At 43.7% G+C, this 12,495-nt stretch overlaps 1 protein-coding gene across 1 annotated transcript in view; it reads right to left on the bottom strand.

Moving 5' to 3' along the window:
• The window catches only part of LOC141110426 (uncharacterized), a 36,163-nt gene extending 31,369 nt beyond the window's left edge, over positions 1-4,794 (bottom strand). The window contains exon 1 of the mRNA XM_073601771.1: positions 4,698-4,794. Coding sequence (XP_073457872.1) covers positions 4,698-4,749 — 52 coding nt within the window. The 5' untranslated portion in view covers positions 4,750-4,794. The remainder of the gene's footprint in view (positions 1-4,697) is intronic.
• Positions 4,795-12,495: the final 7,701 nt, after the last annotated feature.

The raw sequence follows: 12,495 nt of genomic DNA, 5'->3' as shown, positions 1-12,495 counted from the left end.
GGTGCGCTGTTCAATATCGCATGTGTTTCGCACCGTAGTGCAAATCTCATGTGATGCGATTTCAGCCATACAGACAGTATGGCTGAATTTAGTATGGCTGAATTTGCATCACATTCAGACCAAACTCGCACAGGACATTTTTTGGTCCACACCAGAATCAGATCGCATGGGATCCAATTGATGTCCGAACTGACAGTTCGCACTGCGATATGTGAACCGCTCTGGGGGGTCGTTAACTTTGTATTGACACTCCCAGCAGTTCGCATAAGGAAGTGTGAACTGCCTTGCGAGTCAGGTGTCATGCGGGAACCCGCAGTGAATTTGCAAGGTTCTCACAACGCACCAGTGAACCGAGTCTTAGGCAAAGCAGTGAGTAAGCACAACTTTGCAGTAACTTTGTTCATTCCTGATGTTAACCCCTTCCCAGCCAGTCTCATTAGTACAGTGACTAAAAAGGGTCAGTTGAAATGCGATATTGTGGCAGACAAAGCAGACACCTCATTGACACACATACAGTATCTTACAAAAGTGAGTACACCCCTCACATTTTTGTAAATCTTTTCTTCTATCTTTTCATGTGACAACACTGAAGAAATGACACTTTGCTACAATGTAAAGTAGTGAGTGTACAGCTTGTATAACAGTGTAAATTTGCTGTCCCCTCAAAATAACTCAACACACAGTCATTAATGTCTAAACCGCTGGCAACAATAGTGAGTACACCCCTAAGTGAAAATGTCCAAATGGGGCCCAATTAGCCATTTTCCCTCCCTGGTGTCATGTGACTCGTTGGTGTTACAAGGTCTCAGGTGTGAATGGGGAGCAGGTGTGTTAAATTTGGTGTTATCGCTCTCACTCTCTCATACTGGTCACTGGAAGTTCAACATGACACCGCAGAACTCTGAAAAAAAAAAAAAAAAAAAAAGAATTGTTGCTCTACATAAAGATGGCCTAGGCTATAAGAAGAGTGCCAAGACCCTGAATCTCAGCTGCAGCACCGTGGCCAAAGACCATACAGCGGTTTACCAGGACAGGTTCCACTCAGAACAGGCCTCGCCATGGTTGACCAAAGAAGTTGAGTGCACATGCTCAGCGTCATACCCAGAGGTTGTCTTTGGGAAATAGACGTATGAGTGCTTCCAGCATTGCTGCAGAGGTTGTAGGGGTGGGGGGGGTCAGCCTGTCAGTACTCAGACCATACGCCGCACACTGCATCAAATTGGTCTGCATGGCTGTCGTCCCAGAAGGAAGCCTCTTCTAAAGATGCACAAGAAAGCCCGCAAACAGTTTGCTGAAGACTTATTTGGTTCAGATGTGGTGTCAAGGGTGTGTGGCTGCAACCAGGTGAGGAGTACAAAGACAAGTGTGTCTTGCCTACAGTCAAGCATGGTGGTGGGAGTGTCATGGTCTGGGGCTGCACGAGTGCTGCCGACACTGGGGAGCTACAGATCATTGACAGAACCATGAATGCCAACATGTACTGTGACGTACTGAAGCAGAGCATGATCCCCTCCCTTCGGAGACTGGGCCGCAGGGCAGTATTCCAACATAACGACCCAAAACACATCTCCAAGACGACCACTGCCTTGCTAAAGAAGCTGAGGGTAAAGGTGATGGACTGGCCAAGCATGTCTCCAGACCTAAACCCTATTGAGTATCTGTGGGACATCCTCAAAACGGAAGGTGGAGGAGCGCAAGGTCTCTTAACATCCACCAGCTCTGCGATGTCGTCATGGAGGAGTGGAAGAGGACTTCAGTGACAACCTGTGAAGCTCTGGTGAACTCCATGCCCAAGAGGGTTAAGGCAGTGCTGGAAAATAATGGTGGCCTCAAAATATTGACACTTTGGGCCCAATTTGGACATTTTCACTTAGGGGTGTACTCACTTTTGTTGCCAGCGGTTTAGACATTAATGGCTGTGTGTTGAGTTATTTTGAGGGGACAGCAAATTTAGGGCTCTTCACATGGGCGGATCCCGGGAGGATCCGTTTTTGGACATCCGCTTGCTCAGCGGGGGATCGCTCTGTTGATCCCTGCTGAGCCGGCAGATGACTATTCCGTCTCTGCTTTCCTCTATGGGGGGGGGGGGGGGGGTAGGTCCGTTTTCATCCGATCCGCAGACGGATGGAAAAATAGGATTTTCCACTGTCATCAGAAACGGAGCATAGCGGAGACTGATATCATCGGATGTCAGCGGTTGTTCATCCGCTATCTCATAGGGATACATGTATGTCCATTTTTCATCCGAAAACGGATGGATGAAAAACGGACCTACGGTCCGCCCGTGTGAAAGGGGCCTTACACTGTTATACAAGCTGTACACTCACTACTTTACATTGCACCAAAGTGTCATTTCTTCAGTGTTGTGACATACATTTTTTTTTTTTTTTTTTTTTTCTACATTTATCTGACAAACAAGCAAACAGGTTTGTCAACTGCAACTTGTTATGCTTGACTAAAGGCATACAGATAATATATGTACAAAGCCATTACATATTTCCTGTCTAAAATGAAGAAACAATCAGCTCAGCGAGTGGTTAAGTTGCTCAATGAAATTGGTTTAGTTTATTAGCACCAATAGAAAACATTTTTTAAAAACAGCTAAGTAAAGCCACTATGGGGGAGATTTACTAAAACTTGAGTGCAAAAATCGGGTGCAGCTCTGCATAGAAACCAATCAGCTTCCAGGTTTAAGCCCCCCGTTCACATCGTTACAATTTGATAGGTCAAATTGCATTTTAAATCGCAGAAAATTTCCATTTGTAAAATACATCATTTTGTTCTTTTACGTCAATTCGTTATTTCTGTAGAGTTTCAATAGTTGTTACACCGATTCGGTATGTATGTATGTTCGCGATAACGATTTGTAGTTTGGAAAGTAATTTGCTTACTGAATCCATTAAACAATGACTACATCTCTTCTCCTCTGCTCAAATGCAAATACAACACCCTTCTCAGGAATACACGTCATCAGCAATCCAACCTCCGGCACAAAATGAATCAGATGATCGAAGTAAATCTTACAGTCCAAGTCGACCTTTTGTTTCTTTAACCAATGTATGAATCATGTTGAATTCATTCGTTCCTTTTTGCTATAATTTCTTTCATATCAGTTGAAACTTTTTTTTTTTTTTCTTTCGGACATTCGGATGCATCCAAATGTCCAAAAGATGCAAAATTAAGCCCAATTTTGATTAGCTACGAAACTAAGTGCACTAAATCAGTGCGACCAGGGGCGGAATGACAACTCATGGGGCCCCCGGGCAATAGGAGATTATGGGGCCCCCGGGCAATAGGAGAAGATTATGGGGCCCCCGGGCAATAGGAGAAGATTATGGGGCCCCCGGGCAATAGATTATGGGGCCACACAGTATACACACACACATACAGTATACTCACACAGACAAGGTACTGGAGAGGCGGGGCAGCTATAATCTTGGGATTTAAAAAAAAAAAAAACAGATTTTTGCATACTGTCCCTGGTTTTATTGAGGCTGGCAACCCTGATGGGGCCCCTTAGTGGCACGAGGCCCTTGGGCAGTGCCCGAGTGCCCATATGGTCAGTCCGCCCCTGAGTGCGACGCCAACTTTGCGGCGCCGCACCGATTTCCAAAAGTATACCCCCCCACAGGTGTCTTTCCAGTCACCCCCGAAGTCAGACTGAAATGCGGCTTTGAAATTGTGCGAGGGCTTATTGTTAAAGCTTAAAGGGGTGTTCCAGCTGTAAATTTTTTTTTTTTTTTTAAAGTCAGCTGCTACAAACACTGTAGCTGCTGACTTTTAATATGGACACTTACCTGTCCAGGGCGCCCGCGATGTCGCCCCCCCCCCCCCAAGGCCGATCCGTCCCTCGTATCGGGTGCCAGCGCCGCCATCCTCACTAAGGGAAACAGGCAGTAGAGCCTCCCGGCGATTTCTAAATGGGCAGCTGTCTTCTATGACACACACAGGTCCCAGAAGACACCGCACCCAAATTTCCCAATTTTAGGGTGGACCTCCGCTTTAATTGAACAAGCTGAAGTTGGAAGCGGATTGGTTACCATTATTTCAGGTACTTATATAGCGCTGTCAATTTACGCAGCGCTTTACATACAAACTTTTGTTTTTTGTGCCACTTCCGTGTGTGTGTGTGTGTGTGTGTGTGTGTGTGTGTGTGTGTGTGTAAGAAATGTATTTTTGTTTACATACATTCTTGTTTTAAAAAAATAAAATGTATGTAAACAAGAAATAAATACATTTCTTACACACACACGGAAGTGGCACAAAAAAAAAAAGGGTCATAAAAATAAATAAAATATAAAATACACTGAAACATTTTCACAGCATGCTTATGAATTAAAAAAAATAAGTAAATTAAAAAAATAAAAACAAAAAACGTTATCAGATGGTTTGTGTCACAAATTGCTACCAACAGGAAGTTAGATTGTTGAACAAAATATGTACATTGGACAAAAAAAAAAAGGGTTAAATAACTGATAGCTTATTGATTAAAATCAATTCAAACAAAAGGCAAATATACAGAGAAAATTGTTTTTCAGCATGTATATAGAGTGTTTGAAAAATGTACAACGTATGTGATGGTTTATACCACAAATCACTACACAAAGGAATCAAATCGATTAAAAAAATGAATGCATTGGAAAAAAAAATGAATACACGTTTGCCGATTGAAAGTTCAAAATGATTGGATTCCTTACCTGAAGGTACGAGAGCAAAGAGAACCAGCAGACCTACTAAAGCCATTGTCATGATGGAAGGATATTGGATTTCATCCAGTGCAGGACAGTTTCCAAAACCTCTTCTTATATACTACACCGAGGGTGGGGTGGGGGGAGGCGTCAAGATCCATCATTAACATAAATGACATACTATACTTCTGTGTACTTTGCAGAGTCATTTTTTTTCCAGTCTAGTTACAAACACGTCATGATCGTGTGTCTTGTCTGTGACAAAACAATTCTTATGTAGAGACAAACCCTTTTTCCAGTTTTGCTTATTTACACAAAAACTGGCTGTGCGGTCACGCCTTAAGAGTTGCTGTGGCGTAGATACTATTTTGTTTTTTCAAGATCTGTGGTCCTCAAGACCCCTGAGCATAAGCAACAGTATAGAAAAAAAAATACAAATACTGATAGTACTGTAATGTATATTAAACAAAGAAAAAAATAAAATAAAAAAAACAAGAGGGACTTTTTAGGTGCACATATACAACAGACAATTGAACATTTGTATAAAACGTTTTAATTTGTGTTAAAAATATCCCTAAAACTGTATCTGAGCACCACAAACTGAAAGTGCTATTTGAGTTATTTTTAACCACTTCAGCTCCAGAACATTTACAAAACCCCCACCCCCACGATGACCAGTCCATTTTTTTGTGATACGGCACTGCGATACACCCCTTTCACACTGAGGCGCTTTTCAGGCGCTTTCACGCTAAAAAAAAAAAGCGCCTGAAAAGCTCATGAACACCTATTTCCATTAAAATCAATGAAAAATGATAAATACTTGTGCGCACACCAAAAAAACAATAAGCAGGCTAAAAAGAGTTAAAGGATGTAGCTGCCAACATAAGGGTGTTCCCACACCAATCAAGGACAGGAAAAGACAATCTTCCAATATGTGAAATAAGGTGGTAATTTCTATAAAATAGTAAGTTCAAAAGAGCACACTACTAAAGTACACAGATGACTAAAACCAATGTGCAAATAAATACGTGCAACATAAAAGTGTAAAAGTATAATAACTTAAAATTAATTAATCCACTAAAAATGTGTATAACAAGTGCAAATTAGCAATCAGTGCAACATCAATTCAGCCTTCATCGGTAAAGAGCATTTTCTAAAACGCAACACTCTACAAAAAGTGTATTCCAAAATAAATAGATGAATATTGAAAATAATAAATACCTAAAAATATTTGTGCAAAACAGCAATCAGTGCGGCATCAATTAAGCCTTGATAAGTATACAGTAATGAAAAATGATTTGCACCGATTGCTGATTTGCACATTTTTAGTGGATTAATTAATTTTAAGCTATTATACTTTTTACACTTTTATGTTGCACGTATTTATTTGCACATTGGTTTTAGTCATCTGTGTACTTTAGTAGTGCGCTCTTTTGAACTTACTATTTTATAGAATTTACCACCTTATTTCACATATTGGAAGATTGACTTTCCTACCCTTGGATATTACTACAATATTTTAGGCTTTATTACCAGTCAGTCTGGAAGTGGGTTTATTGTTATTCATTTTTTGATGTAACAATGGTTTATTATAACCTTTGGTTACATAATGTAATGGAAGATCAATTCCAAACAAGGGCGTAACTAGAAATATCAGGGCCCCATAGCAAAATGTTGTATGGGGCCCCCCTGCAAACGGCCCCCCCCCCCCCCCAGCTGCCCTAGTGTCAATGCAGCGTGACCTGTGCCACATACAGCCCCACCTATGCAGAGGAAGAAGCAAGCCACCCGGATCAGCAGAGAGCGGGATTGCCCGCTGTAATAGCTTTCATTTGAATTTCCTGTCTTCCCGGGGCTCATTGTCACATGGCCCCACCTCTTGGCCCGACGCCTTTGATGACGTCACATGTCCCGCATTGGATTGGCGTTCTGTCTATCAAAGGCACCGGGCCAAAAGGTGGAGCTATGTGACGTGAGACCCAGGAACACTGGAAGTTCTAATGAAAGCTCTTACATCGGGCAATTCAGCTCTCTGCTGATACGGACAGCTCGCCTCTTCCTTTCCTCTCTCTTCCCCTGGCTGGGAGACTGTGCCGGCGGTGCTCTTATCCTCACTGGGCCCCACTCGGCTGTGGGCCCCATAGCGCCCGCATGGGTCGCTATGGTGGTAGTTACGCCCCTGATTCCAAGATACTATTATTACTTGGAATTCCCGTCATGAATCTCCTGGTATAGTTTGTTTGTTTTATATATTTTAGTATACATATTTTTTTCGTGTTAACATTTTAGTTAAAAATATTTGTCTGATTACAGTAAGCGCCGCATATTTTATATCATTAAAATCAATGAATGCTTTCACACTGGGGCAGTGGGCTAGCAGGGTGGTGAAAAAACGCCCCTCTCCATTGAAATTAATGGAAAGCTCTTCAAAAGTTCCTGAAAAGCTCTTCAAAGGCACTCAAATGTTTTACTGGCGGTTTAAAAGCGCCTCAGTGTGAAAGGGGCCTTACTTTAAATTACTATTGCGCGGTCGTGCGACTCTATGCCCAAATAAAATGCATGTCCTTTTTTTCCCACAAATAGAGCTTTCTTTTGGTGGTATTTGATCACCTCTGCGTTTTTTTATTTTTGCGCTATAAACAACAAAAAAGGCAGACAATTAAAAAAAATATATAGGTATATATATTTTTTTGCTATAAAACACATCCAATAAAAACATTGAAAACATCGAATTTCTTCATCAGTTTAGGCCAATATGTATTCTACTACATATTTTTGGTAAAAAAAAAAAAATCTCAATAAGAGTATATTGGTTTGCACAAAAGTTATAGCGTCTACAAACTATGGGATATTTTTACTTTTTTATTTATTTTTTTACTAGCAATGGTGGTGATCAGCGACTTATAGCAGGACTGCGGTATTGCGGCGGACATATCGGACGCCTAACTGACAGTTTTGACACTTTTTAGGGAACCAGTGACACTAATACAGTGATCAGTGCACTGTCACTGTACTTATGGCACTGGCAGGGAAGGGGTTAACATCAGGAGCGATCAAGGAGTTAAATGGGTTCCTTGGGAGTGCTTACTAACTGTGTGGGAGATGCTTTGACTGGGGGGGAGGTAGGGAGGTAAAGATCTGTGTTCCTGCTGTCAGAAACACAGGATCAGTACATTCCCCTCTGCAAGAGCCCAAGACCTACTACGCATGCACCAATGATGCGTTGCCGCAAGAGGAAATCCGTGCCAACTGAGCATGCGTCAAAGACGCCTCAGTGCGCCAACCCACACCTGCGCAGAAGAACAGATGGAAAAAGGCAGGAAAATGCCCAGGAGCCGCACAGGAAGTGACCTCAAACTTCCCTATATAAGCCCAGACACTGCCAAATTGCTGGATTATCTTCAGTCCCCCCTTGTTCCTGTGCTAGTGTGTGATCTGTCTAAACTTGTTGTGACCTGGAATCCTATTTGACTACTCTTGATTGCTGCTTGCCATTGACCACTGATTTGTACCTTGACCATTCTACTTCTTTGCCCCTTTTGTATTCAGCTGCCAGATTGGAACCGACCCCAGCTTGGATCTCGACCATTTTTCTTCTGATTAACCCTTTTATACTTCGTTGCCAAACTGGACTTGACCTCGACTCAGATCTCGAACTAGGGCTTGCAAAGTGCTCCGCACCCCTGGCACCCATGCCACTTGGTGTCAACCAAGTCTCTGATTCCATCTCCAGAGGCTTCAGGGACCCGAGGTGCAAGGGAGGCCTCCCCACTACTTCGGTCTCATCTCAAGTACGTGGTCCGCATGACAGAATAATCCAGCCATGTCTGAAACTAAGGGGAGTGCTTCCGCCTTCGAGGCCCTGTGCAAACAAGTGGCCTCTGTGTCTCAGGCCCTGACGTCCATACAAGAGGGTAGAGGGGTACTTTTACCTGGAAGGTCGGCTGACTGCGATGGCCAATACCTCAGTTTTGAGCCCTGCGGAAACACCTGTTATGGCTATGGAGCAGCCCATCTCTATTGCAGCTCCTGAACCATGGGTTCTTATGCCGGAATGCTTTTCAGGGGTTCGCCACAAGTTCCGGTCGGGTTCGTAGTACCCTTACTTAAAGAAGAACCTCAGGCATGGGCTCATCAGCTATTGGAAAGGGAGAGTCCTATACTGCACTCACTGTCTTCTTTATTCGATGCCATGGCAACGCTCTAAGATGACCCACAACTAACCACCATGGCTGAAACAGTGTTGACCTCTCTACAACAGGGGAAATGCCCTGTTGAGGACTACGTAACGGAACTCCGCAAGTGGGCTGCAGACACTGCATGGAACAACACTGCCTTGCACCATTAGTTTCGCTTGAGCCTGTCCGAACCCCTCAAAGATGAATTAGCAAGAGTGGGAACCTATATTGGAACCTACCATTCAGTTGGCCATCCAGCTTGATCGCAGACTCAGGAAATGTCGCAGGGAACGATCCGGTATGGACCGTCACACATGGATGCTCCCACAAGTACTCATGGTTCCACACCTGAGAACCCCTGAGACCCACGCATCAACCCCAATCCATGACGCAGAACCAATGCAACTCGGCTTAGTTTGTGCACCCCTCACACCCGAAGAGCGACAATGCCGTCGCCTGAACAATCTATGCCTGTATTGTGTTGGAGCGGGTCACTTTCTTCAGGGATGTCCCATTAGGCTGAGTAAGTGGAGCGAACCCCCATCTGTTTCACCGTACATTGTTAAATCCTTGCATCTCACTCTCTGCCTCTCTTTGCAGATACCGGGAAGGATAATCCGAGTAGCAGCTATTATTAACTCTGGAGCTTGCAGCTGCTTTATTGATATCAACTTCTCCAAAAAGTATGGAATCCCACTATGCAAGAAGCCCCAGCCATTTACCGTTCATTTGGCAGATGGCTCCACACCAACCTCGGGTCCAATAACCCATGAGACCACCTTCATATTGGCCACCACCGAAGCAGACCATCGGGAATATCTTCGGCTGGATGTGATTTCTTCCCCCATTTTTCCAGTTATTTTGGGGTTACCGTGGCTTTGACAGCACCAGCCACAGATTGGTCCACTGAAGTTGTGGCTTTCGGCTCATCCTTTTGCTTACACCACTGTTTCCCACACGAGCCTGTTTGACGGTTCAAGCCCTTTCCACAGATGACAACACTCTTCTCCCCCAGGTTTACAGAGACTTCCTGGATGTCTTCGACAAGGAGGGGGCTGAATCCCTACCGCCTCACCGGCCATGTGATTGCCCCATTGAGCTTCTTCCTGGTTCTGCAATACCATTTGGGAGGATCTTCCCACTCTCTGAGCCTGAATTAGAAGTCCTCCGAAAATACATTGATGACAATCTTAGGAAAGGGTTCATCCGGGCCTCTACCTCTCCTTCTGGTGCTGGACTCTTTGTGGAAAACAAGGACCGTTCTTTAAGACCATGTATCGACTACAGAGAATTGAACAGTATCATAATCAAGAATCCATACCCGTTGCCTCTAGTCCCTGAGCTCGTTCAGAGGTTCCGCACCACCAAGGTCTTCTCAAAATTGGACATACGGGGGGTCTACAACTTAATACAGATAAGAGAGGGCGATGAATGGAAAACGGCCTTTCATACAAGGTTTGGCCATTTTGAGTATCTAGTCATGCCATTTGGTCTGTGTAACGCCCCAGCAACTTTCCAACACTTGGTGAACAACTTATTTCGGGATTTTCTTGACCTCTTCTTGATAGTGTACTTAGATGACATCCTTGTTTTTTCACCTTCCCTCGAGGCACTTCACGTCCAAATGCGAAAAGTCCTTTTTTTTGCCTCCGAGCCCATAAACTCTGCACCAAGCTTGAAAAATGTGAGTTTGAGACAGATACCATATAATTCCTTGGCCACATTATTTCGACTTCTGGCATATCCATGGACCACCAGAAGATAACTGCAGGGTTCGTGAGATTCGCCAATTTTTATAGACGACCCATCAAAGGCTTCTCGTCAATAATTTTACCTATCGCACAACTTACCTAGTAAAACAGCCATTTTCTGTGGTCCCCCTCAGTACAAACGGCTTTTGACAAACTCAAGAAGCAATTCACCTTTGCCCAGGTCCTTCGTCATCACGACCCAGCCCTGCCTTACGCGTTGGAGGTCGATGCTTCAGAGATTGCAGTTGGGGAAGTCCTTTCTCAGCGCCACAAAACCACAGCCATGTCGCACCCTGTTGCCTTCTTTTCCAGGAAGCTGTCCCCAGCCGAAAAGAACTATGATGTAGGGGACCGGGAACTCCTTGCTATTAAACTGGCCCTGGAAGAATGGCGATATCTATTGGAATTTGAAATACCTCAGTACAGCTAAACGTCTCAGACCTAGACAAGCCAGATGGGCTCTCTTCTTCACCTGATTTCAAATGCAAATCACGTACCGTCCGGGATCCAAGAATTGTAAACCTGAAGCTCTATCCCGCATGTATCCCACATCAGATAACTCGCCAATGACGGACGCGATACTCCCTGCCTATAATTTTTCCTACTTACGGATGACCTCTTGTCCAGGATTAAACTGGCTTCCTCTCTAGACCAACTGCCCTCAGGAGAACATCTGCAAGAAAAGGAGGGACTTTTCTTCCATGACCATGCTGTGTTTGTGCCCTTCAACTGAGAGTTCCTGTGCTCAAACTCTGCCATGACAGCAAGTTAGCAGGGCATTTTGGGGTGACCAAAATCACCGATCTGCTTTTGCATACCTTTTGGTGGCCTACCCTCAAGGCAGACTGCCACCCTCAATTCCTGAACGGTATGCAATCACAGCAAAACGGAAAAGAATAAATCATGGGGTCTCCTACGCCCCCTGCCCTTTCCCTTCAGAACCTGGGAACAGATCAGCATGGATTACATAGTGGAGCTACCACCCTCTGATGGGTTTACATCCATATTTGTTGTTGTGGACCGCCTTACAAAAAAGGCTCATTTTATTCCTATGATTGCCACTCCTTCCGCCCCAGAAACAGCTCAGGCTTTTATCAAGGAGGTCATACGCCTCCATGGGGTCCCCAGCAATATTGTATCGGATCGTGGGGTCCAATTCACCTCTAAATTCTGGAAGAAGCTCTGTCTTACTCTAGACATCAAGAACCACTACTCTTCGGCCTACCACCCTCAGACCAATGGACAAACGGAACGCAGGAACCAAACTCTTGAAAAGTACCTTAGTTGTTTCTCCACTTTTGTCAAAGACAATTGGGCTTCCCTACTTCCTTGCGCAGAATTTGCATACAACAACGCAATACATTCTACCACTAAGCAGTCACTGAAGTGGTTAAACAGATAACCTGTAAAAAAAATTTAAAGCGTCACCTATGGATATTTTTAGGTATCTAGTTTTTCGCCATTACATGAGCGCGCACAATTTTAAAGCGTGACATGTTAGGTATCTATTTACTCTATGTAACATCATCATGCACATTATATCAAAAAAAAATTGGGCTACCTTTACTGTTATGTTTTTTTTTTTAATTCATAAGTGTATTTTTTCCAGAAAAATGGCATTTGGAAGACCATTGCGCAAATACCGTGTGACATAAAATATTGCAATAACCGCCATTTTATTCTCTAGGGTCTCTGCTAAAAAAAAAAATATATAATGTTTGGGGGTTCTGCGTAATTTTCTAGCAAAAAATACTGATTTTAACTTGTAAGCAAAAAATGACAGAAAAAGGCCTGGTCTGTGTGGATTGTATCGTGTGGTGTATCAAGTGGTTGAATTGTATCGTTGATAATTCCAACCCTGGGGTGAGGGAGTGGTAA

Source organism: Aquarana catesbeiana, linkage group LG10 (assembly GCF_042186555.1).
Source record: "Aquarana catesbeiana isolate 2022-GZ linkage group LG10, ASM4218655v1, whole genome shotgun sequence".
Lineage (NCBI taxonomy): Eukaryota > Metazoa > Chordata > Amphibia > Anura > Ranidae > Aquarana > Aquarana catesbeiana.
Note: the sequence above shows the minus strand (reverse complement) of the source record. Positions and strands in the feature narration are given on the sequence as shown.